Genomic DNA, 24,029 nt, shown 5'->3' on the forward strand with positions numbered 1-24,029 from the left:
AATGAAGTGTGTAGCTTGACATCACTGAAATTAGTTCACAAAGATGGAGGATTAGAAAGGAGATACAACTTTTCCAGTACAAGCTTAGCTTTTATGGGTGCACACACCCCCCTCCACCAGCACCCACCACCACCAACACCAGGAGCACATTTGCTGGCATCTCTAACCTATGAGGATTAGATTAGAATACAAGCAAGAAAAGACAAAGAGGGAAGTCTGGTGAACTTGACGATGCCCTTCTTCATGGGCAGAACAAGAAAGAAGATGGAGGCAGACATCTGCATAAATCAGTCCAAAGCAAATCAAAGAAATTCCAGCAGAAAGGGGACTTTTTGCCTGAATTATGGAGCTAATTATCTCGGTCCTCCACTTTAGTGTTCCTGGGGAGACCTGGCTTACAGATGCTTTTCCAACGAGCTGGCACATTCAGAAGTAGAGAGAAAATGTGTTATTGTAACTGCAGCTGTGGAGCCTGAGCCTGGTTGCTGCCTCTGTCCAGAACACCTGTGGGGAACATCCAAGCTCAGACCAGCATGGCTTGCTGGGGGAAAAAAGGGAGCTTTCAAGAAAACCATCATGGTCTTCATGCTGGCAAGAGAAGAATGTCAGCTCCCAAAGAAGCCACTCTGGGTTGCTTTTTAAAAACCTTTACAACTTTAGCACTGTTATAGAAGTTATAAATGATTTTCATCTTTCTGTTTAAAATGTATCTTTTTTAACAACTTTTAGTAATAAAAAGGGCAACTTATTAATGAAACCCTTCTGCCTTCAAAGTATGAAATTAAAAGATTATTATAACTACAGGCAAGAAAGCATTTGGATTATGTGGCATTTGGAAATGACAATAAAGATTATCCATATGGTCTAATGTTGTCAATGTCTTACATTGCATTAGCAATCACCTAATATGGGCGTGATTTTGATTATGTGGCTCATTTTAAATTCTGCTGTGTCCTAGGTCAATCAGAGTCAAGATGATTTACTAGAAAGAGCTGCCATCTTCTTTTGTAAATGCTGTCAGTGCTTGGGCAGAATTAGAATATTTGGGGACATTATATCTTTGGTATTATGGTACAATAGTCTTAAACCTTCTCACTTTATACCTTTTCCTTAAGCATCTCTCATTTTATTCTTGGTTGTTCTGGGTACATAAAACAACCTCCGGTAGTAAAAGCTGAAAATTTTTGTTTTATCTGTTTATTGTATGTCAGGTCTCTTATATTTTTATGGCTTTGTCCAGGTATTTATAACTTGTGATTATGAGTTTTGGGTGGTCAGGGAGCAGGCCTCAGAGGCCAGAGTTAAACTGTCTCCAAAAGAATTGGTAATCTCTCTACCTCCCTTGGCCTTTTTGCATTCTCTTCCATGGAGGGAGGGGACATGGGGACTTACCTCTCTGCTAAACTCTCCCAGGGAAGCCAGCAACTTGAAACTTCATTACTTTCTGCTCTGAGCAGCCTAGGTGAGGAACTAATCTGGGGTCATGTGAAATTAAGTCCCATCACAGCTCCTGAGAAGTAGGAATATGCCCTCCTGTGCACCTGAGGTCTGAGCCCCTCTTGCCCTGGGCAGGCTGAACGTCACGGCCAGCAACCTTTCTGCACATCCTCCAATGATACTACTTTCTTTGCTCCTTGCCTGCTTTTGTGTCTTACTTCAACAATATACCTCGTAGATTCACACTTGGATTCTTTCAGTTTTGTTTGGCAGATATCTCCCAGGGCATCTACTCTTTGCCACTGAATGTAGAAAATAATTTAGAAAAAACTTCGTAACTCCAGCAGCTTATCAATAACTAGATTACGATCGCATTATACTTTTAATTTAACTGGTAGTAGGAAAAGCAGAAAGTAATATTTTAGGCTGTGTGTTCCTGATACCACTGTGGGTTTTCGAGGATGGGCAGTGGATGCTCTTCATCTTTGTGTCTCTGCAGCTGGCAAAGAACCTGACATCGAGAAGGCGCATAAATAGACGTTAGGGATGAATACGAGTAATTCAACAGAAAATAGTCTCGATCATTACGCAGGACACATGTCAAGGCCCCATTTTCCATTCTCATGCATGTCTATATAATGAACTCTTTGTCCTAAGGAAACTGGCCAAGAAGCGGAAGGAGACGATGAGCAGCACGCGGCAGGAGATGACCGTGATGGTGAACTCAATGGACAAGAGCTATGCCGAGCAAGGCACCAACTGCGACGAGGCATTCTCATTCATGGACACACACAATCTGAATGGGAGATGTAAGTGCATGCATGGCTTAGCTTCGAATACATTGCTCTGGTTTTCCAGGATACTGGATAGTACTGGGGCATTGAAAAACAAAATCTCCCTGAAGAATTCTTACGCCCTATTGGTTTCTCCATCCCTTTCAGCAATTCTGAAAACTTCTGTGGGTGCCATGGCTTGCTTGGGAGAGGAGGATATGGCAGAGATGATAGGGCCAGACCAGGGAGCGCAGGAAGCCACAAGTAAGTTTCTGTGGAGCCTTAGCATTGACATGAAGGCTTTTCTCTTCCTTGAAGAGGAAGGCACCTGCTTCTCATCATCCTTTTTGTGGTTGAGATCCCATTTGTAAGCTAGCCAGGTGTGGAATTACACAGGGAAGCCTGTTCCGAAACAGCTCACTAAATGGCAGGAACAAGTTAATTGTTTATTTGTTTAGCTGACAGGTTCTGCCTTTATTATAGGGGTATTGGTGGCAATTAATAAGTTAAACTGTATTTCCACTTCACAAATCTTACATCTCACACCAGGTGGGTTAAACCAAACTTCAGCTCATGCCTTCTCAGACTGCCACCTGTGATCCAGGTACAAGGCATTATTTTAGAAAGCTAACAATTCGATTGAGTATGTAAAGAACAAAACAAGCAATTGTGGTGTCCCTGGTGATATCAGAGACCAGAAGTAAATCCCACGTGGATGCCTGATTCTGTGGTTCAAGGCCATGCTGGGTTCAAGGACAAAGGTTCCTTTACTGTGTGAAACCCATACCCACAGACTGCCACTGCCACCAGCCACATAATTAGCATGTTGGACAGCAGAAGGATGGAACAAATGTGCGGCTATCACCAACACTAATAAAAATGCAGAAAGTCTGGAACCGTGACTGAGAAGCACAGAAATTGGGTCTTAGGGGCTGGGGGAGAGGACTGACTCCAGTGTGGACAATGTGTGCCATGTCTGGACCATCCACTCGGCCTGTTCTTTTGCTGCAAGCTCCCAGGCACCCCATCTGCCAGCCCTCTCTCTGGTCACTGCGTGGTCAGTGTCTGCCTCTCCCACGCTTTGTCCTTCTGCATTCAGTGGGGGTCCCCAGAGCTTCTCCGAAGACTGTTTTCTATTTATGGTGGCTACGGTTGCCTGTCTCTTCCTACTTAGAGACACTACATTCATTCATCTACATGCACACCTGGCCCAGTGGAGCAGGAGTTTAGCAGACACCTCTGTCAGCTCTCACCCCAGTGAGGAGGGTAGCTCTCTTCATTCTGGGTCATTGCTCTTTGCCCTTTGGTATCATCATATATATAACATATGTAATGGCCAAAATAATGCAACTTATGATACACTGTTGTGGGCTGGGGTGGGAAGAGTCCTGCCTATCACCAAAGGGTTAGAATCTTGGTAGTAGTGGTTAGTTCTTCAATGTCATTATAAAAGGGGCCACTCAGATAGGTGTTCTCACTTTCTAGGATAATCCATTAATGTTCCAAATGTCCTATTTCATGGTGAAATTCCTCACGCATACATTTACTAGGAACTGTCTGCCCAGAGTAGAAACCTACGTTACTAGTTTCTAGGCTTTTGAAGTCTGAACAACAGGGGATATTTGCCTTTGGACAGGAAATTTAATTTGGCGGTTACTTCTTACAAACTGAGTGTCTGTGGAAATCCATAAATGCTCAGGCAGAGAGGCTGCTGCAGAAACCAGCATCGGCTTCCATGGCTCATCTGCCACAAGCCATTATTTTATGCCTCCCGTCAATAAAGATGATGGAGGAAACACAGCAGTAGGAGTTCCATTTTCCTCCCACTCAGTAAGCAATGACGAGGTGCCATCCACTCCCCAACCATTGGAGTGACCCTGACGGTGACTTTATCATGGTTACTCTCTTAGTACCCTCAAAATAAGAGATGAGCTACTGGGGGAGGAAACGTGCAGGAGAGGGGCTCATTAGACCCCTAAGGCTTCCAGCCCTGAACCTATGACAAGTCGGGGTCAGTTTGAGGTCTTTTAGAGTTGGGAGGTGAGCAGCTTTTAGAAATGAGACTGTGAGAAAAATGAAATTGGAGAATTTAAAAATAAGCACAAGCATATTTATGAGAATGGGGAATAATCTGTCTACCAAAGCAAATGGGAGTTGTACCATCTTCTTTTAATATGGTATACAAAGGGAGAAAATAAATATGTACAGTGGGAATGGGTTTCATTTTTTTTTAAAGATTTTATTTATTTATTTGACAGAGAGAGATCACAAGTAGATGGAGAAGCAGGCAGAGAGAGAGAGGGAAGCAGGATCTCTGCCGAGCAGAGAACCCAATGCGGGACTCGATCCCAGGACCCTGAGATCATGACCTGAGCCGAAGGCAGCGGCCCAACCCACTGAGCCACCCAGGCGCCCAGGGTTTCATTTTTATACTAAATACAAGAGTATTAAAATATATTTTAAAGGGTGAAAAACATAGCTCTTTTGTATCCGCTTTGAGCACTTTTGCTGATGACCTAAAAATGTCTGCAGGTAACAGACGTTATTCTCACTGACCCTAACACATCTTATAAGTACTCAGGTTTCTTGTTCTTATTTTCACCAGTTACCCTCTTTTTTTCCTGGCAGTTTACTATCAACATGCATTATAAATATGATAACTCTCTATTTTAGAGAAATATCTTATAAATGACAGGCAGCTTGCATTCTGGTTCTTGGCCTGCCATTTCTTAATTTTACATTTTAAAAATATAAACAGATAAACACTGTCATAGAGGAACTTCTCTAGGAGAGCTAAAATATATTAACATGTCAGCAGAATAAAGATAACATACACTATCCACAGGGATTTGGTACTTCTTTCCATAATAAAACGATGTAATTGGGTATTAGTGTCTTGTTCCAGAACTTTAGCATCAAATAAATCATATAACTACATCAGAAAGTTAAGATTTAGACTTACATGTAACCAACTTGAACACTTGAGCACATTCAAATCATTTATCCTTATACTTTAATGAAATGAAAGTGATTTTACAACACTAATCAATTAAGATGTTGAAGACAGTTCACAAACTACTTTTAAAAAAGGAAGGACCCGCTTTCAGTGAAATCAGATTAATTGGATGGGATTGACTTTCCCTCCCAATTACAGGGAGGAAGAGAAGGTCTAATAGTTAAATCCTGAGTCTTTCAGAGGACTATTTCAAAGAAAAATAAGCATTTTTTAAAAGACTGAAAAGACTAATAGAACAATATGTAGGCTTTCAGCTTTCACCTTAAATACAGTGCACGTGAGACATCACCTTTATCTTTGTAGACCAGGTCAGAACGTTGTAGAACATTCTCAGAATACCCAAGATAAGAGGAAAGAGAGGAGTTAGCAAAGTGTAAAAACATTGACATTCAGAAAATTCTCCAAAAGCCATGTGTAGACATCTCCTCATACCCGTAGTTATTATTGGGGGGGGGGGGAACAAAAACAAAAACTGGCCTGATACTAGAATTCTACCAGCAAAGGCTAGAAGTCAAAATAGAAGACTAATGAATTTCTCGATTCAAAATGGCAGCACGGGTGATGGGGATTCTTCTTCATTTGTAGAGTAAGAAAATCTTTTCAGTGGTAAAAGGGTGTTTGTCCTCTAAAGTACAAGTGATTGCCTGGAAACAGTGGGGAATGAGCGTATTTACCACATAGACTTCAGTAGTGTCTGGCGTTTCTTCAGTCCAGTCTGTACCAGCATGGTGTCCTTCTGCGTGACCTCGGAGGGCTGTATTTCCGGTACTGTCTCCCTGCCCCTACTGACCAGTCCTTCTCTCATTTACAGCTGTGTCTTCACCCTCGTCCTTTACAATGAAAACGAATACACTGAGCACATCGGTGCCCAATTCTTACTACCCAGGTAACAGATTTTTCCATTGTCCCATCCACTCATAACCCCTTAGTGATCAGAACCAATCCACGCTCTCACGTTGTGTCCATGATGCTTGAGGAGCTTAATACGTTTGATGTGTTGTAACCCGATGCTTTCTACGGCTTTCTGCGGGGAAAGTGGGGGGCCTTTCATCAATCATTTACTGTTCTTTCTCTTTTTACTTTCTCTGCATTGACCTGCTTATGATGTATGACAGATCCATTTGTGCCAACTGCAATTTTAGGTGAGAACATTTCCCTTTATCACAGTTTATTGTAGGAGTAATTTAGAAAGTCAGTAGCCACTCTTTAGGAGCCTGGATTTCTGCTCTGTATGATGCAGGGATTGTAAGCAGGACAAGTGGGTGGCGGGTGGCTCGGAGGGAGGGCATAGATAATAAAAAAGACTCTCCAACAGTCTCCGTTGATAAGAAGGGTTTGCCTCATGCATGTTGGAAACCACACCAAAAGATTCAAATGAACAATCCCGGCTCTAGTATTTTCCCTTTCCATGTTCAGAATTTAAAGTCAGATTTGATCCCAAGGGAAAACACAGTATGTCATCACTCCACTGTGTACTTCCAAGAGCTGAATTCTGTAATATGACAGTCCTAAAAGTAAAAATCGCTTCTTATTATCTTCACTTGCCACTAAGCACTAAAAACTTCAATTTCAAAAATAGCATTTTTCTAATTATGCCCAATGTTATGCAGAAAAAATGATCACAGCAGAGTTTGGGCCCCCTGCCCCTTCTTGGAGCCACTCAAGGCACCCCCAGCTTTCCAAAGTGTCTGTCACATAGTGGAATTTCAAAGGAGCTGATGTGTTCTCAGCAGCAAAGTGACAGGATGGCACTTTATAATCACATGGTTTATTATGTGTCAGATGTCACTAGAAATGAAATAAAATGTTAACCCAGTGGAGCAGAATGCATTGAAAATATAAAATGTTCCCCGCGGGGAGCCAAAAAAAATCCCATTTGCCCAATGTAAGAAGGTTCTGGAGAAATGGCATTACCTGACTCCGATAACCAAATAAGCATGAGCTGCTGTTGCATTTGAGATACATGAATAACCCAAGCGTATCACGGCTGTGTTCTCTTTCTACTACTAACCTTACCGAGAAGGAGCACAACACCATCGACTTCAAGGCATATACCAATTCATAGTAGCAAAAGTTCCATCCCCAGCTCTTTGACTTCTGCTTCCTAATCCCCTTTACAAGGGTTGATATCTTTGCAACATAATTTTTTCCCCCTGTGCTTCTCTTTTCTCTAAGTTGTTACAATTTCTGTAGCTAGGGTGATTTGTTTTTCTTATGGTGTTTCCTGGACTTGAGCAAGGTCATTGCCCGAGTTTCATGCGAATGCAGACAGAAGTGTCAAGATGGTCATGAATCCAAATTTTTGAATTGGCATCATTCTGACGGCTAACATACATAGCTCACTAAAGCCCTCCTTCCACCCTTGAATGCCAGCTATATGGGGAAAAGGCTGCATTTTTATTCTTTTCCTAAGTAAGGGGCACAAGCTAATTTTAGGCACCCAAACAAAGTAATCTACATGCAGATGACATTTGCAGAATCCTGTGATAGGTGGGGATTTGTGATTTCTTCGTGTGCCATGGCATTCATTCTGCAGCTCCTTTAGTAGATGTTCTGACCTTGGAGGAGCCGGAGTGGGGAGGGCGAAGACGTGCACTGTCAGAGGGAAGAAAATGTTCAGATTGCACAGCAGGATTAAGATAAGCTTATTAAACAAATATCATTTTTTAAAGTCGTTTCTTTGTTATTACGAACACTAAGGACATCTTTGAAACTTGGTTAGGCTTCTTTGCCGAAAGGGAATCATTTGAACAGATGATTCAAGTAGCAAAAATGATGCACATTCGTGAAAAGGAAGTCAGCCAAATCGACAAATAACCGTTATCACGTCTGGCTTATATATGTACCAGCGCTGCAAAAGGCAGTGCTTGGGAACCATTCCTCCCACGGTGTTTGGCGCAGCTGTGAATCTATATATTGCATAGTAAGGATGAACGAGATGATCCCTGGACACCATGGGAAGAGGATAAGCTGAACAGACATCAATGCTGGAGCCAAGAGGGTTTTGCCGTGACCTGGAGCTTGGCACCCTGAAATAGTGTATTATCTCCACCTTTTATGCTCATGTGCTAGGGTGCCCAGCCTAATGTACAGAGCTGTAGTATGCCTTTATGTCATTTTCTTCCAAAAAAAAAAAAAAAAAAAAAAAACAAATAAATAAAAGAGAGCAAGAGAGAGTAAGGGAAAGAGATTGATAGATAGGTAGATGTTGATGGACAGATTTTGATAGATAGATGTTGATAGGTAGACAGATATTGACAGATAAGTAGATAGAACTCCCCACACACACCTCAAAAATGGGACACTCATTTCAGTTCTAGATTTGTCAGCTGGTTCGTTGAGATCTGAAGATAGCATATTAAAGAATATAGGTAGAATTAATTCACAGTTCTTCAAAAACTGTCAGAACTGTTAGTGAGAAGCTTTGTTTCTGATTTCCTCTGAGGCATAATTTTTAATTGAAAACATTGTTGGTAATTTTTAAGCCAATATAAGAAATCAATGTCAAATGCCATATTTTATCAGTAATCATTCTTTTTAAGTCAGAGCAAACCGATTAACCAGTAATTTCGGTGGCATCAAGAATTTCTCATTGTGTGGGTGACCCAGTTTCATGCCACAGGTGGCATGAGAAGCCTTCTATTCCCTCTCCGATGTCTGTGTACTCGATAATAGCCCTCATTTCTGGGATGGCCTCGGTCGTGTTTAACGGGTTCTGCACGCTAGTAATGAGGCCAAGCTCATCATAATGCAGCAGGCGTGAACAGTACAGTGGTGACCGTGGTGGCCACCCTGGGAATTAAACCTTCCAAGAATGCCTCGCCCTAGGACCAGAGCCCTACCCGGCTGCTGTTGTCTCCACCAGAAAGGCCCAGATGATTTATTTAGGGGAAGTTTAGAAGGTCAGCCCACAATGGAGGGCATTTAATTACGTTCATCCCAAAAGGTACAAAACGGAGAGAATGAGAGAGGCACAGGGGGGAAACTAATTAATGTTCCATTTATTTTCGTATCAAGAACAGAACTTCCTGCTGGAGTAGCTGAAAGCTCCAGGGAGTCAGCCCTTCAGCAGGGATCCCATACCCCACTTTAGGGGCTTGTCGGTTGCCAGCAAGCAGATCGGACACAAAAACATCCGGTTTCTTTGTGACTGTTCTAACAGAATGGGAGCGTCTGAATGGCTAATCAGAGCAAATCCAAATGAAAACGAAAATCATAAAATCAGCGTACCACTCCTTTTTATTTTGTCTTTGTGTCTTTAGCCACCTTGTGGTGATCCAGGTGCCATTTCAGCGACAGCGACATAGCTACACACTTGTGTACCACCTTCCATACCATGCATCCCCGGGGGCTTTGCGACGCAGATAGAACTGAGGTTGGAAAACCAGGCCCAGCCGGCCGAGTGCCCCTGAACGAAATTTCCCCTGGAGCTGAATCTCTCAGTTAAAAAAATAATAATAATCAAAATAAATAATAATAATAATAATAATACCCATAGCTGAATTCCCTATTCATAAACACTCTGGGAATTTTTTTTTAAAGATTTTATTTATTTATTTGTTAGAAAGAGAGAGAGAGAGAGAGAGGGAGCAAGCATGAGCACAGGAAGACAGAGTGGTAGGCAGAGGCAGAGGGAGAAGCAGGCTCCCCGCTGAGCAAGGAACCCGATGTGGGACTCGATCCCAGGACGCTGGGATCATGACCTGAGCCGAAGGCAGCCGCTTAACCAACTGAGCCACCCAGGCGTCCCTGGGAATTTTTTTTTTTTAAATGAACATGTCCCTTTGTGTATATGTTTTAATTCTCTATACCCAAAATCAATTTTGATTTAACATTCTCTTTTTAAGTGAAGTTCACGTTATATTTTATGAGACACAGCCTCAATCACAGAATGGCTAAAGGGATTCAGCATTATAATGAGCTAACCTGTAGCACGTGGAACCCTTAATCTAATAGCCCTTTCCTGCATCAGGCATCTTTTAATAGCTACAGTTTCCGCAGTTCGTTAATCTAATGTACGAGGAGTCTTCCATTAAGATACAGCCTTTTTAGGCTTATTTGATCAAATTTTGGCATTAGTTTGATAGTACAACTTGGTTGACGTGTTCAAGAAATTTAAATGAGAAAATGTGTCAAATACAAAGACTTATTTAGTCATTACTTAGTTCACGGGGGATGAAAAGCAATTATGATACTATTCTAACCTCCTTTTTGGTTTTGAGGACTTCAATAAAACACCCCCATCCTAAGGTGATGGGAGGATTGAGGCTTTGACCTCTGATCACCCGCAGACAGAAAACTTAACCATAAAAGTAAAGCGCAGAATAAAAACTACCTGTAATTACTCACACAGTACTATTGCTTATGCCCTGTTTCCTTTTTCTCCTCCTCTTTCCTCCTGATATGTACCTTCTTAAAAGTGCCAATAAATGGTAAGTTCCCCCATTCGCCCACGGAAAAGGTGTGGAGGGAGTGGGAGTGTGTGTCTTATCTGTAGATTCTGACAAAGCCAGCTGGTTCTGCTGTGTGTCGGCCTGCATGTTAGCTCTTGTAGAACATTCCATGTGTCATGCGCTGGTCCACAACCTTCTGTCAAGCTTTCTGACACGGCAGCATGAGAGTGACTCATCATCCGCTTTCTGTTTCTGTTCTCTTTGGATTTCATGTGTCAAGTCCTCATTTTCATTGCTAGCTTTACAAGCCAACCCATTTTGTACACTTTTACTTTGCTCACAGAACATTTGTACGGACTTTATTTACGTCATCATACAAACTAGTTAACGAATCTTTGGAAGAGGACAAGGCTGGTTTTGCGCCAGGCCTTGGTGAAGTTTCAGACAGAAACTTCTATAAACTTGAGTGCCCAAAGGCTAAATAAAGGGTTCCTGCCAACTAGCTTTGTGAAAGCAATATATCGTTTGGACTGCTTTGTAAAAACAAAGATTTCTGCCGCATTCCTATCAGTATTGCTGAGCCCATGTAAATTTCTAAACATCTAACTTCTCTTTCTCACTGAGCCGCCGTGGGGATGGTTGGAGCCATAGGTGGAGGGGATGTCAGCGGCAGCTTCTGAGCGTCCTCAGGGATCCCGCATGTAGCCCACTGGTCTTCCCTCACTCCGGCCGTGGCCTTCTTTTCCTAGATGAAAGCCACACGATGGCCAGCGACACCAGCAGCTTGGTGCAGTCACATACTTACAAGAAGCGAGAGCCGGCCGACGTGCCCTACCAGACCGGGCAGCTTCACCCCGCCATCCGGGTGGCGGACCTGCTTCAGCACATCACGCAGATGAAGTGTGCCGAGGGCTACGGCTTCAAGGAGGAATACGAGGTGAGAGGAGCTCTTTGCTAGGCACCATGCCGAGAATTGTGCTCCCAACTCCTGCAGCCAGGCGGCGGGACTCCGGGGGTGGAGCGGGGCAAGGCGGGGTTGGGGGCTGCCGGAAAGGGACCTGTCTTCACCCATCCGGCCGTGAGACACCGTACCGGAAAGGAAACCTATGTGAAATTGGAAAAAGGAGGACCACTTCCCCATTTCCCTTCGTCCTCATAAATATGCAACAGAACAGAGGCTGAGCGGGTTCTTTCCCTGTTCATGATTACGCTTCTTGGCTTTTTCTGTAATTAAGTATGATGTTAAATCCTAATAATGTTGTGGTAGTTATCCAGGAAGAAACTGTCCACTTAAAGCAATTACAGACCAACCAGTGATGTCATGTGGTGGAGATTAGGCCCCAGGAAAGGGGCTGGCTAGTGTCACGGCCGTGACAGCCGCTGTCCTGCCAGCCCAGAGCGTGTGGTTGTAGAGAGATCTGGTGCGGGGGACTTCCAGGGACATTTCTAGGCACCGCAATGTTCTCTTAACCTTCTCTAAAATGTAGGGCGCACTTTACCACCTCAGTCATTAGCTAATTCTGTTGGAAAGCCATTCAAGAACTGGAGAGAATTAGTTGACATGAAGAAGTCGGATTCAAAGAAGCATCCCATCCCTTGAGTATGTGTGTGTATGGCTGAGGCCATTGAGGGTGAGGAAGATAGCGGGGGTAGACTTCTCTTTTTACCTTATTAAATAAGATTAGTTCACACGCATTGGTGGAGAAAAAAGTAGCAGCCTGCAAACAGTACAAACACGATTATATAGATAGGGAGCTTTGGACATTTTAGAACGTGTCTGTGATAGGATGTCTCCCTAATCGGCTCACAGTCGGAAACGTTTTGTCTAGAATTAAGAGTATTTTAAAAATCAGTGCCTACCATCTCTCTATCCTACGAGTTTCAAATTCTGCTTCTTTCTCTCTCGGGGACACTCAGCATCCTTCATTTCATGCCCCAGATGCGGTGTTGTCTTGGATTAAGCCCCACTTCTGAGCTGAATCGCCAGAGATTTCTCTAGAGCCATCAGAGCTGCACCATGTGGCTTTTAAGACTGGGTCTTTAGGCCAACGCAGAGAAACGGACAGACACGCACTCTGCTGACATGAGCATTCTCCTTGTTGCCAGTGACCTCAGCTCACAAGGCCACTGCGCCAAGGAAACTGGCCCTCGAGAGTCAGATTTCAGTCCAGGCAATATTTTCCAATAAAGTTTTGCATTTTAGAGACCCCGAAGTTCTTAGAGCTACTTTTAGCAATTTAGCTTGTAATTCCATGAAACTGACTGCCTTTGCATATTTCCTCATGCACTTTTAAAGGGTAGCTTAGGAATTAACAGGATTAAGAGTAAGACTTCCAAAAGTATTATATCTTATGAAAGACAAAACTAGGTTAGTGAAAAAATATAAGCCTAATGAATAGAGATGATGTCTTAGTTCTATCCAATATTCTGAATGCAGATATTGCTCAAATGTTTATTAAAGATGTTAATGTCAAAGAGATTAGTTAGAGGTTCAAATAACGATTCATAAGATCACCTGAGTCCCATTTTTCATGGACTTTATAAAAATACCTCAAGACTTCCAATAACACACTATAGACGATGCATATTTGAAAGCATACAAAAATTCATTTTCCAGTCATATCTCCTGAAGAAATATGACTTATAAGTGCAAACTAGAATAGGGTATACTCATTTGAAGCAGTTTATAATTGATGATTTATTAAGGGTTGTTATGCTGAAATAAAATATATTAATTACATTTCAAGAAACTCTCATTTTAGCTATTCAGTGGATCAGAGAGGACTGTAATATATACATGTCTCAAATCATCGCATTGCACACCTGAAACTGACACAATGTTACATGTCAGTTATATCTCAAGAAACTAGGGGCAGGGGGAAATACTTTTAAGCACCAAAACCATTATCAGTTTGTTGGTTTTTTATTTTTTAAAGAAGGAAGAAGAAGAAAGGGGAAAAAGTTAAAAAGAACATGTGCTAGAGAGGAAAGCAGGAATAAACAGGGAAGTGTTACAGGAAGAATTATGAAATGGAAGATTCTGTAGGGAGCAGTCCTTGCGCTCCACATACACTTCTGTGAACCATGTGGCTGAGTGTGCATCCTTTCATTTTTTTTTTTTAAGATTTTGTTTATTTACTTGACAGAGAGAGAGATCACAAGGAGGCAGAGAGGCAGGCTGAGGGGGAGGGGGAAGCAGGCTCCGCGCCGAGCAGAGAGTCTGGATGCGAGGCTCAATCCCAGGACCCTGAGATCATGACCTGAGCCAAAGGCAGAGGCTTAACCCACTGAGCCACCTAGGCACCCCGCATCCCTGCATTTAATCCACAGAGGAAGTCAGGCATACCCTGTCTGCCTGGTGCTGCATGCATCTCGCTGTCGTTTGGGACACAGGCTCTGGGGCCAGAAACCATACTCCAGCTCAGCTCTGCATCTTTTTAGCCATGTGACCTTGGGTAAGCTGTGTACCCTCTCTGGGCCTCGGTTTCCTCCTCCATAAAATGGAATACCTATAGTGTCAACCTCATAAGCTTATTGGGGGATTACCTCATGTAGCAGCATAAGTGTTAGGATCGAATCTGGCATTTAGTTCAAGTGTTAACCAGTAAAAAAGAAAAATACTAACTTATAATAAGAGCCAAGAGAAAAGTTCACACCGTGTTCTTTGTGGGGAGATTGTGTCATTTTGTGGTTTTGTGCATCTTTGTCATTTCTTGTGTTCAGCACTCTGAGGATAGAGTGAGCCAGTCACATTATGGCTTAGTACATTTTGGCTTCGTCTAAAACACTCGTTGGTTTTCTTACCATATGTCGTGTATCATCCAAAGTTCCCATTTAAAAAGTCACTGAAATGAGTAGGTAGGTTTGATTCTGTGGACAAAGGGTTTGAGAAAATAAGTATTTCAAAATAGATCCTGTCACCTTTTGTTGCTAAAAGAATATTTTCATATCTAAATTAAGAAAATCCTAGAGAATGGTGTGACTATAGATGACTAAATACTGTTTGTTTGTTTTTTAAAGTTTCTAGGGTGTCTTTGGCAACAAAAGATGGAGGAGAGGCAGTTAATTTAACAAGTTGCTGCACTTGTTAACTCGCCAGTGTGTACTAAGTGGGTGCCGTGAATCTGACACTGCTGGGTGCTGGGGAGGCGGAGAACTTCCTGTCCCACCCACTCCCGACGGAAGCTCGCACCATATGGGGACTACAGCATGTCTGTCAGCTTAAACCCCACAAGAGAGATTCACAGCAGTCCTTTCAAGACCACTGGGGGCATGCTGTCTAGTCTAGGGCACCAGACTGAACTTGGATGACTCCTGAAAAAAGTGAGCAGGAGGGCGCCTGGGTGGCTCAGTGGGTTAAGCCGCTGCCTTCGGCTCAGGTCATGATCTCAGGGTCCTGGGATCGAGTCCCGCATCGGGCTCTCTGCTCAGCAGGGAGCCTGCTTCCCTTCCTCTCTCTCTGCCTGCCTCTCTGCCTACTTGTGATCTCTGTCTGTCAAATAAATAAATAAAATCTTTAAAAAAAATTTAAAAAAAAAAAAAAAGTGAGCAGGAGTTGGCCAAGAAGTGGAAGAGGACAGATTCCAGGCAGACACAAAAGCTAGAGAAGGGGGTGTACTCCAAAATGGCAGTAGTGCTATGTGCCTGAATTCTAGGAAGGGCTGGGGGTCACAGGTAGTCAGGCTTTGATCAAAAAGCATCCCACCAAGAAGCTTGAACGTCACCCTGGAAGCTGTGGGAACAGAAGAAGGACTCAGGTAACATTAAGTCTCTCCTATATTTGGACGGAGACTCATTCTTGCACTATTTGACTCAACCTAGTTTTTAAACATTATTTGTATGAGGCACACAGAAAATTGCTTGAAAGATAATGATCAGCATCCAGAACAGTAAAGGGGAGAGGGAAACTAGTCATTGTAAAGTGTAATATGAATTACATTGCTCCATTCCCATTCAAAAAAAAAAAAAAAAAAATGCTGTGGAATGCTTAGCTTCAGACTTACTGAAACAGTAAATGATGTTACATCTCCAGGGATAAAATGTCAAGAAAGTCTTCAGCTGCTGTTGTGACTCACCAGAGTCAATCAGTTGGTCTTTCTGGTTTTCTTCAATCCATGCATATTGGGGAAAAACAGCCATCTAGGTTGTAAACTAATTTTGAAATAGTGACTTTCTCTCTGTTGATACTGTTTCAACCCGTCTGTCTTTATTGTTTCCAAGACAGAAATGTCTGAAAATTCTCCCAAGCGCTGGAAGGACTCATTACCGTTCCAGTAGCTGACAGAAGTGTGTCCAAACCAAAGGGAAAACATGTGGTGGGACGAGACCAAGCAGCACTGAGTGCAAATTTTATATTTGATTTTGTTCTAACAAGATCGTCATATGGCATACCTCACTGGGGAAATGTAGTAATTTGATTCAAAAGAAACTCAGACATGAATCACAATAAAAAAGTAAACATGCTGAATTGAACAGAAAATGGCAGGTTGTCATCAGAGAGTGGATCAGGGATCTCAGGAGAAAGACAGAACAGGAAGAACAAGTTTGTTTACTTTACTGCAGAGAGGAGCGTGTCCTTTCTCCTAGCAAGCAATCTGTGCTAACCCCTTGGGGAACATCTGTGCATTTACCAAAAATGGGAGAAAAAAGATAGCATGAACAGGGAACACAAGGTAGGACTGTGCCTTCCTGCCCCCTCCCCACACCTCCCTCCCCGCAGACTTGGGCCTTTGTCCCCTGGAGTCACAGTGACTCTGCTGCTCCTCCCTGAACCAACAGGCCCCATCCTAGACAGGGTGACCTGTCCTCTCACTTGTCACTGCCCCAGGGAGCCTCAATGTGGACCCTGTGGGGTTGGAGAGTGAACCTCTTCCCCTCTGGGATCCCCAGAAGACCTTTCATTCTCTATTTTATGACTGATTTGAAGTCCCTCTGCGGATCCAAGCAGAAAAGACATTAACCTTACATAGGACCACAGTTGCTTAATTCTCAAAGAGCACATTTTGCTCTTTAAGAGAAAGGAAGGGACAACACTTTAAAACTACTCCCAAATAGGGCATCCTGAAAAACACGGATGACACTGTTTGATTAGCTAATAATCAGTATTGCTCTGGGCCACAAAAATTTATTTTCCAATTACTGAACTAAAACTTGTAAACCTAAGTAACACTTTGCAGCCTGCTCTTGAGAAGAAAAAAAAAAGTGTATACATATATATATATAAATATATTTAGGAAAGTATTATTCTTATCCCACTTACTTTTCTCCTGTATATTTCTCAAGGGTACAAGCGCTGGTGATTAATTTTATAATTGAACATGGAGACTGTTTTTCAGCTCAATTTAAACTGGGAAATTGAAGATGTTATGCCAAAATCTTCAGGCTTAAGTACAGCCTATGCGTTTTTCCGAAACCTGGGTTGTCTTTAAACGTGTCTATCTGCTGGTAGCCCCTTATAAGTCTTTGAAAAAATATACGCATTAGGTATTTTCCCCTCTCATCCTTCCCCCTCTTTTCTGAGTAAAATAGCCAATTTTGTTTAATGGAGTCCAGTTATTAATATTTGGCTCTTTTTTCATGTTTGACCAAAGTTGTACCAAGGGAAGAAGGAATTATTATTAAAACATCTGAAGTGCCCTTCAAAGTCTGTTTTTTGCTTACTTGCCTCCCACCTCAGGGAAGCCAGCGAAACATTAAAGAAAGCTGCCTCCTCTCTGTGGCCTTTGCAAGTATGATTCCACATTCAGGTTCAGACGCCTTTAGACAGGACAGGCCAGAGAAGACAAATGTGGATCCTTAGAGGGGACAGCCGCAGGGCCTGGGAGGACAGCCCTACCCCGGGGATGTGTGCCCCTCCCCAGCTGGAGGTTAGCTGGCAGAGGGAGAACTGTGCGTCCTTCTTTCTCGAAAAGTTTTCAGAGCCCTGCGTGCGCCCTGCTCAGGCAGCCTCTTTGTTAGGTATGGAAAGCAGGGAGGGGCCAGCATAATAAAAGGTACTTTGTGTTAGTAAATTGATAGAACCATTGCCTGACGTGGCTGGTTCCGTGCTTGCGCGTGCAATCGGGGGTGGGGGTACCCCCTTCCTGCTCACCTCCAGCCCACACACACTTTCGGATGTGCGTTTCAGTTCCCATTTCATACTCTGAGGCCCCAGCTGAGTCAATCAATCGCCACAATCAGTGCAGGTTATTTTCTGTTCCACGGGATACAAAACAAACAAAGCCAAACCACTGAAAGCTTAAGGATGTGGAGTTAGAGGGAGAATTGGCAGGCGCTGTAAATGGGATAAGAATCACAACAGCTGTGCCTCCAGTGGCTGGAGCAGCCAAGTGAGTTCTGACACATTTTTTTTTCTTTTAATTATTATGGTGATGCTGAGCTGGTCCATGAGAAGATGAGAAAAACACCTATCCGAAATTTTGAAGTTGCTCAGGCTATTTGGGGCAAAGCGAATGCAAGTGTTTATAGATACTTTGTTATTAGATAAAAGTTTCTGCATGCTTTTAAATAATGCAGTAGAAAGCGTTGATTTTACTATGAGTAGTTTGTGTTTTTTTTCTACACTGCGAATATGAAAGGTGTCTCTTTTATTTTATTCCGTGTTCCCGGTAGTCGTGCTTGCTGTCAGGACCTCCCCTGGGTTAACTGGTTTTTTACTTAGTTGCCTCTTGCCTGTGCCCCTGATGATATCACATACGAGCTCAAGCTTCAGAAAATTTGGTTAAAAGTTGTTATTTCCTACAGAGTATGGCTTCCTTCTGATGAGCGCCGACGGCCGTAGACATTTACCAGTTTGTTTCAGGCAACTCTGGTCAACTGTGTGGTTTCCATTTGGAAGCTGGTTGTTAGAATGTTCTACCCTGGGAGAAGCTGAGTACTTTTCCCACTCGTTAACATGCTTTTAGTGTCAGATGACATTCATCACAGAACGCGGCCCAGAAGGGACTGCAGATGTGCCTGTGTCCTCGCTCTTGCTGACCTCTTGTGCGTTTGGGATCAGTTGGGTGGTGTCACCACCCACTCATTTGGCCTGGTGAGCCTCAGCATGGCTGTCATTGCCCCCTCCCCTGACCCTCACCGCCACATCAGCTGCCTACAGGTCCCGAATGCTCACCCTCCCCACCATTTCCAATCCCATCTCTTTCTCTCCAACCCCACTGCCTGGTCCTCGCAATCTTGCCTGAGCCATCATGAGAGTACCCTAACTTACCCTTCCAACGCCTCATGTCCTCTCTATGTTATCACATGTGGTGCTCAAAAACTCTGCTGTGGATGCCTTATTAGACTGGGAAACTCCTTAGCGTGGTCTCCTCAGACCTCCAGGATATGACCTTAGACTGTTCTTCAGGCTTGCTTTTGCGGCCACTTTCCACCACATGTCTTATGGTCCTCTCTCTGCCCCAAGCACCTTCATGACTCTGAGCACTGCTTCATGTTGTGGCCTCTGCCTAGACTGACTTCCAGCTCCCTCTTCGTGGGCCTGGTTCCTTAAGACCCAACTCAGACATTGCCACCTCCGGGAGCTCTCCTGGTTCTCGCAATCAGAAACAGCCTGGCCCCCCACTGTCTCATAGCTCTGCGTTTGAGTAACCTGGTAGGCAACATATCCACAGATAATACAGCAGGCAGTATCTTAACTGATAATGTGGTTGGCAGTTTATTAACTGACTTACTCAATAGATATTTGACAAACACTGCTAAATAGAAGTTACTTTGTATTTGCTTAATAGATTTCTGGGTATTTAAACACACACATCCCTAGAAGGGAAGATGAAATTAAAGATGGATAGAACTATGACAAAATACACACAGTGCCATATAGGATCAAGTGAGTTAGCAAGAGCCAACCAGGAATAAAATGGTGTTGACCAAGTTGAACCTTACCAATAACCGATTGTTTAAAACTGGTCCTAATGGTCGTGGGGCTAGCTGATCATTCTACTCACTGAATGCCAACCATGTGTTTAAAAATTTTTAGGATAAATATTTGTAACCCATGCTTGCTTTAAATTTCTTATTTAATTTCAGTAGAAAGAATATAGAATTATTTTTTTTTAAAGATTTTATTTATTTATTTGACAGACAGAGATCACAAGTAGGCAGAGAGACAGGCAGAGAGAGAGGTGGAGGCAGGCTCCCTGCGGAGCAGAGAGCCCAATGCGGGGCTTGATCCCAAGACTCTAGGATCATGACCTGAGCCAAAGGCAGAGGCTTAATCCACTGAGCCACCCAGGTGCCCCAGGAATATAGAATTATTTAGGCGAGACTTTAACATGACTATTCCAAGAGAGAAATTATGTATCATCGTATACAGTTTGAAAGCTCATCAAAGTAATTTGTGTTATCATGGACATATTTCAGCAGGGAGCAAAGCTTGGAGGAATAGGCTTTTCATAAAGTCTTCATTGGCTCTGGGAGTTTGTGGGGTTTTTTTTAAGATTTTATTTATTTATTTGACAGAGAGAGATCACAAGTAAGCAGAGGGTCAGGCAGAGGGAGCGTGGGGAAGCAGGCTCCCCATTGAGCAGAGAGCCCAATGCGGGGCTCAATCCCAGGACCCTGAGATCATGACCTGAGCCGAAGGCAGAGGCTTAACCCACTGAGTCACCCAGGTGCCCCTGGCTCTTGGAGTTTTGATCATGATATCTAACATCTCATGTTCAGCCCTGTACAGAGACACGCACAAACACATACACACACACAAACACACGCAGGCACGCACAGGGATCTTTCTAACCAGAAAGCTAGTACATCATTATCATACCCCTTTACAGACAAGGAGGAAATGATGCCAAATTTAAGAAACTTTCCCAAGGCCATCCCACCATCGAGTGGCAGGATTTATCCCGTATCTGTGGACTCTAAACCCCATGTTCTATCCATTGTGCCAGTCACTTCCTCACGCAACACCACAGAACTACAAACCTATGGAAATTAACCTTGTGGTTTATTGATTTGACTTGCGATTTCATGGCAAGAGTGTTATTTTTCCTCTCTGTGGTTTTGTTTGCTTTGAAGCGTTCTGTCCTCTGGCAGAGGACCCATCCAGCCCTGGGGTCCCGCTGACAGTGCCAACTCTGCCTTCCCGCATCTCTGCATCGGCAGATGCTGCCCATTAATCTCACTCAGTGTCCCAGCTCTGAGAGCGAGGTCACTCCAGCATTGCCCCTCTCCTTCTCTTGTTTTTCATTGTCGAGATGTACCGGAGACTCCATATCTTTGGATATCAGCACGCCTGGCTCGTTGAAACCCCGGAACCCCACCAGGACCAGTGATAAGTTAAAAATCAAGCTATAGCTCTGGAGAGTGGGGGTTCCATATGCTGCTTCCCTGGGTCATTACTGCCAACCAGTCCAGTAGAGGGAGAAAATGAATGTGTAAACTTGAGTTGTGTGTGAAAGCCTACAGTGTTCTGAAAGACCCTTTCTGGAAGATGCTGAATCTCTTTTCAGTGAGATGATACAACACAAGGATGGCAGTGCTGGTAACTGGCTTTCTGGCCTCCAGGCAGAACCAGGATAACACCTTGAAACTTTGACTGAATGATACAAAAACATAACTAGTTGAAAAGTCAAATCATTTTTTCCCAACAATAGTGCTATCCAATAGAAAGGGCAGTAGATTGGCAATTAGAAGACATGGGTCCCAAGCCTTTGACCTCATGTCATGAAGGGTCTGCTGAGACCCTAGGGCTGGACCCTCCAGCAAACCACTTACCTTCCTTGAAGGAACTCAATCAGTTGTGGAAACCAGGTGCTCACCGTATCTCTCTCACATAGGTAGTGCCACCACTCAGGGACACCAGACTTCCAGGATGGTTGACAAATGTCCATGGCTGGGATTTTTCCAGCAGGTGACACTGACTGGCTGCCTCAGAGCCACAGCCCAGCAGTCACTGTGTAGAGTGTCACCCCTCAGCATCCACGGGCAGCTCTCTGGCTCTCTCTTGCCAATTGTGACTTTATTCAGCATTTCTGAAGGAGGTAGTTTCCATCCCAGTATAACCTTTCTAGCTTTTCATCCCCTCTCTTCCTCCAACTCAACCCCTTCCCACTCTGACTTTTAACCCCCACCCCATTTCCAAAACACTGAGAACTCTGAATGGAGAGGATATAGTAAGAATGTTAGTACATTTCTGTATCAAGCCCTCGCCATGTTTGAAATGTGTTTATGATCATAATTCCAGTAAGTCTTTAATCCTCACTGCCCCAGTTTTTAAGGATCATGAATAATAAGGAACTATATGGATTAAATGTTTTGAATTACTTAATTTATTTCACATCATGTTAAATCAATTCACATGATCATCCCATGTATTATTCAGACCAAAATAATATTGAAACAGAGCCCATAATTTTTTTGACCTGCCATACCACTGAAAAGAAAGATGTGCCAACTTTTCTAATTTCTTCTTTTGCATCTTTTGGAATAAAAGTAGTTTTACCTCCATGTTGGAATTTGCCCGTATTACTCAGTATCTTGTGCATTTAAAATCTTTCTCACTCCTTTTATCTTTTATTGTTGCCCTTTAGGGATACCTTTTCTCTGTTTACTTACGGGAAGCCATAGGAGAGATACTGAACAGTTATAATGTCTTCAGGGTTAATTATAAATAGACAGCGTATGTTTTTACATGTATTGCATTTATGTGCTTTAAGTAATTATGCATTTGAGTTCTTTGCCAGTTTTATGGCCAAACTATTTCACTTGGCTGATCACTACATGTATTTTAAGCCTATTCCTTGAAACATGAAAAGAATGTACTATAAATCCAATTAACATAATTTATCTGCCTAAAGAGAATGCTTGCTTTTATTTTTTCTCTCTTTTAATGACAAAAAACAGTTGTAGGATACAGAGTAACTAAATATGTTTTTAAAGCTTTCCAAATCCCAATTTTATTGTTGTTTTCCTTTAAAAGCAACATGGGGGCACCTGGGTGGCTCAGCTGGTTGAGCATCCAACTCTTCATTTGGGCTTAGGTCGTGATTTTAGGATCCTGGGATCGAGCCCCACGTGGGGCTCTGTGCTCAGTGGGGAGTCTGCTTAAGGATTCTCTCTCTCACTCTTCCTCTGCCCCTTCCCCACTTGTTCTCTCTCTCTCTCTCTAAAATAAATAAATCTTAAATAAACAAATAAAAGCAATGCATAGTTTTTTATGGAAATTTTAAGAAAATTATAAAGGAGAAAGGACAAGATGAGGTGCCTGGGTGACTCAGTCATTAAGTGTCTGCCTTCAGCTCAGGTCATGATCCCAGGGTCCTGGAATCAAGTCCCTTGTTGGGCTCCCTGCTCAGCGGGAAGTCTGCTTCTCCCTCTCGCTCTACCTACTTGTGCTCTCTCTCTCTGTGTCAAATAAATAAATATTTTTTAAAAAAGAAAGGAAAGAAAAGTCACCCACAAACCCAATATCAATTTTCAGTATATTTCAGTACATCCAATGTTTTAATGCATTAAAAGCATTATATATTTTTTCATACAATGTTTTCCCACTTCGTATTGTATCACAAATGTTTCCTATGGCTTTGTCTTGAACACTACTATGAATAATTCTTTGGATTTATCTCCACTGTTCTCTCTAGATAGATTTCAAGAGATGGATTCACTGGTTCAAAGAGTATAAGGTCCTTAAGTTTCTTCATGTAAATTGACAACTTACTTTCCAAAAAAGTTGTACCAGTTCACACTCATCACGAGCAGCCTGCAGGAGAATGCTTATTACAACACATCAGCACTACAATGAGCAGTAGTCAGTTTTTATTTTTAATCCTTGCCAGTTTGATGGGTAAAAAAAGACTATCTTATTATTGTTCCATTTAAAACTAGATATGTCTTCATATGTTTACTGGCCATGTGAAAATTTCTTTAGTGAATTGTTCGTATCATTTGCCTCTTTTTTTCACTAGGGTGTTAGGGTCTCTTACTGACTTGTATGCACTCTTTGATGGTCTACCTTGTTCTTCTTTAGAAATGTGTTGGCAGTTGTTAGGCTTTGTGCTTCCATAATCCTTACCTTGTCTGTTGAAAATGTGGACATTTTATACAATCAACTTCATGAAAACCTGTAATTTCATTTGGAATTGCATGGGATCCATTTACCAATCTTAAGAGAACTGACCTCTTGGCAATATTAGATTTTCTTATTTGTTAATATGGTTTATGTGTCCATTTATGGGGATCTTCCTTTATAATTTTTAGTGAAGTTTTCAAAAAGCGCTCCATAAAATCTTGTACATCTTTTAGCTATATATACTTATTTTGTTATGGCCATAGCATCTTTTAAAGTTACATTTTCTTGGGGTGCCTGGGTGGTGCATCTGGTCCACCACCCAACTCTTGGTTTTGCCTCAGGTCATGATCTCAAGTTATGATCTCAGGTTGGTGATCTCAGGGTCATGAGACTGAGCCCAA

The 24,029-nt window shown here is 42.7% G+C and overlaps 1 protein-coding gene across 11 annotated transcripts in view; it reads left to right on the forward strand.

Moving 5' to 3' along the window:
• The window catches only part of PTPRM (protein tyrosine phosphatase receptor type M), an 801,682-nt gene that overhangs the window by 655,189 nt on the left and 122,464 nt on the right, over positions 1-24,029 (forward strand). For 4 of the 11 annotated variants that reach the window (XM_047696721.1, XM_047696710.1, XM_047696714.1 and 1 more), the window contains 6 exons: positions 2,095-2,246; positions 2,379-2,474; positions 6,038-6,112; positions 6,342-6,368; positions 10,647-10,658; positions 11,369-11,556. In XM_047696721.1, coding sequence (XP_047552677.1) covers positions 2,095-2,246; positions 2,379-2,474; positions 6,038-6,112; positions 6,342-6,368; positions 10,647-10,658; positions 11,369-11,556 — 550 coding nt within the window. The remainder of the gene's footprint in view (positions 1-2,094; positions 2,247-2,378; positions 2,475-6,037; positions 6,113-6,341; positions 6,369-10,646; positions 10,659-11,368; positions 11,557-24,029) is intronic. The other 7 variants (XM_047696715.1, XM_047696718.1, XM_047696717.1 and 4 more) reach the window with 5 other exon arrangements.

The sequence above is a fragment of the Lutra lutra genome, chromosome 12 (assembly GCF_902655055.1).
Source record: "Lutra lutra chromosome 12, mLutLut1.2, whole genome shotgun sequence".
Lineage (NCBI taxonomy): Eukaryota > Metazoa > Chordata > Mammalia > Carnivora > Mustelidae > Lutra > Lutra lutra.